At 43.3% G+C, this 2,969-nt stretch overlaps 1 protein-coding gene across 1 annotated transcript; it reads left to right on the top strand.

The window, feature by feature from the left end:
• On the top strand, positions 1-954 carry LOC133261574 (olfactory receptor 5B12-like). Its single transcript, XM_061440027.1, has one exon. It carries the CDS (start codon positions 1-3, stop codon positions 952-954), a length of 954 nt encoding a protein of 317 aa, XP_061296011.1.
• The last annotated feature ends 2,015 nt before the right edge of the window (positions 955-2,969 follow it).

Below are 2,969 nucleotides of genomic sequence, written 5' to 3'. Positions count from 1 at the left end.
ATGATCCCCAAGGAGAACAGTACAGTTGTGACTGAGTTCATTCTTGTCGGGATAACTGATGACCCACAACTGCAGATCCCATTCTTTCTAGTGTTCACGCTCATCTACCTCCTCACTCTGGTTGGGAACCTGGGCGTGATCATGCTGATCCTGCTGAACTCTCATCTCCACACTCCCATGTACTTCTTTCTTAGCAACCTCGCTCTGGTGGACTTTGGTTACTCCACAGCCGTCACTCCCAAAGTGATGGCTGGATTCCTCACGGGAGACAAGGTCATTTCCTACAATGCTTGTGTTGCTCAGCTTTTCTTCTTTGGTGGCTTTCTCTCTGTGGAAACTTTTCTCTTGGCCTTAATGGCCTATGACCGTCATGCAGCGGTGTGTAAACCACTCCATTACACCAACATCATGACACCAAGGGTGTGTGCCTGGATTGTCATAGAGTCTTATGTCTTTGGTTTCCTAGAAGTCTCTGTGCACACTTGGAACATATTCAGTCTGTCTTTCTGCAGATCCAATGTGATTGATCACTTTTTCTGTGATGCTACTCCTCTCCTGGCTCTCTCATGCTCAGAAAGCAACAGAAGTGAGATGGTTTTATTTCTTTTGGTTGGCTTCAATGTCCTCTTTTCTAACCTGGTCATCCTGGTCTCCTATCTGTTTATCTTTGTCACCATTCTGAGGGTGCACTCATCTGAAGGACATCAGAAGGCCTTTTCCACCTGTGCGTCCCACCTCACTTCTGTCTCCATCTTCTATGGGACAGGCGCCTTCATGTACCTACAGCCCGGCTCCCGCCATTCCATGAGCACAGACAAGATGGCGTCTGTGTTCTATGCCATAGTCATCCCCATGCTGAATCCGCTGATCTATAGTCTGCGGAACAAAGAGATCAAGAGGGCACTAAAAAAGGCTGTGGGGAAAGCAAAGTCTTCTCTAAGATACATATTTTAATTATATAGAAACAAATAAGATGGTTTGTTATAGTTCAATCAAGCTAGGGAAAGTATTGACTTGGTAGACCAATGATTTTGTAAATTTTTGATGTACTTCCTCAAACCCATTGTATGTATGATTTAATGTACATTTGATGTACTTCCTCAAATCCATTGTATGTAATCCAGTGTATGATGCAAATGGCTTATATATATGATATCTCAGGGAAAATATTTAGTAAGTATCCACCTTGAACTCAGTTATCTTATATAAAATTTCTCCTTAATTGCATTTCATTATTTCACATGATCAGCCCACTCTCATTTCATTCAATGTATATTGAGTAAATGCCCCCAAAAACATCATTCATTTATGTAATCGTGTAAGTTACACATTCATGAATGGGCAAAAAATGAGTTTAGTATAAATGAAATTAAGCTATTATTATATATTTATAATGCACAAGCATGAGTGGCTATGACGGCGCACAAGTGCGGCCAAGAGGAGCTACCCCATGTCCGAGGTCAGGGGCAGAGGCCGAGAGTGCCAGGCTGCGATGGCACAGGAGCAGCCAAGAGGAGTTATCCCATGTCTGAGATCAGGTGCGGCAGCCGGGAGGAACAACCCCACTCCAAGATGCAGTGGCTGCATGGGCACAGGAGGACCTAGAGGAGCTACTCCACATTCAAGGTCAGGAGGGGTTGCAGTGAGGAGATAACCCTCATCCAAGGTAAGGAGCAGTGGCTGCGTTTTGCTGGAGCAGCCCTGAAGAGATACCCCACGTCCAAGGTAACAGAAACCCAAGTAAGATGGTAGGTGTTGCAAGAGGGCAGACACACTGAAACCATACTCACAGAAAACTAGTCAATCTAATCACACTAGGCCCACGGCCTTGTCTAACTCAATGAAACTAAGCTATGCCCATGGGGCCATGGTGGAGAGGTCTGACAGAATGTGGTCCACTGGAGAAGGGAATGCCAAACCACTTCAGTATTCTTGCCTTGAGAACCCCATGAACAGTATGAAAAGACAAAATGATAGGATACTGAAAGAGGAACTCCCCTGGTCAGTAGGTGCCCAATATGCTACTGGAGATCAGTGGAGAAATAACTCCAGAGCCAAAGCAAAAACAATACCCAGTTGTGGATGTGACTGGTGATAGAAGCAAAGTCCGATGCCGTAAAGAGCAATATTGCATAGGAACCTGGAATGCTAGGTCCATGAATCAAGGCAAATTGGAAGTAGTCAAACAGGAGATGGCAAGAGTGAACGTTGGCATTCTAGGAATGAGTGAACTAAAATGGACTGCAATGGGCAAGTTTAACTCAGATGACCATTATATCTACTACTGAGGGCAGGAATCCCTTAGAAGAAATGGAGTAGCCATCATGGTCAACAAAAGAGTCCAAAATGCAGTACTTGGATGCAATCTCAAAAATGACAGAATGATTTCTTTTCATTTCCAAGGCAAACCATTCAATATCACAGTAATCCAAGTCTATGCCCCAATCAGTAACGCTGAAGAAGCTGAAGTTGAACTGTTCTATGAAGACCTACAAGACCTTTTGGAACTAACACCCAAAAAAGATGTCCTTTTATTATAGGGGACTGGAATGCAAAAGTAGGAAGTCAAGAAACACCTGGAGTAACAGGCAAATTTGGCCTTGGAATACGGAATGAAGCAGGGCAAAGACTAATGGAGTTTTGCCAAGAAAATGCACTGGTCATAACAAACACCCTCTTCCAACAACACAAGAGAAGACTCTATACACGGATATCACCAGATGGTCAACACCAAAATCAGATTGATTATATTCTTTGCAGCCAAAGATGGAGAAGCTCTATACAGTCAGCAAAAACAAGACCAAGAGCTGACTGTGTCTCAGATCATGAACTCCTTATTGCCAAATTTAGACTTAAATTGAAGAGAGTAGAGAAAACCACTAGACCATTCAGGTATGACCTAAATCATATCCCTTATGATTATACAGTGGAAGTGAGAAATAGATTTAAGGGACTAGATCTCATAGATA

This window comes from Bos javanicus, chromosome 15, assembly GCF_032452875.1.
Source record: "Bos javanicus breed banteng chromosome 15, ARS-OSU_banteng_1.0, whole genome shotgun sequence".
Taxonomy (NCBI): Eukaryota; Metazoa; Chordata; class Mammalia; order Artiodactyla; family Bovidae; genus Bos; species Bos javanicus.
The sequence above is the reverse complement of the archived record's forward strand: the minus strand, read 5'-3'. Positions and strand labels throughout refer to the sequence as shown.

What these genes read in the sequence shown, in the direction of transcription:
- LOC133261574 (XM_061440027.1), top strand. Translation starts at nt 1, where the DNA reads ATGATCCCCAAGGAGAACAGTACAGTTGTGACTGAGTTCATTCTTGTC.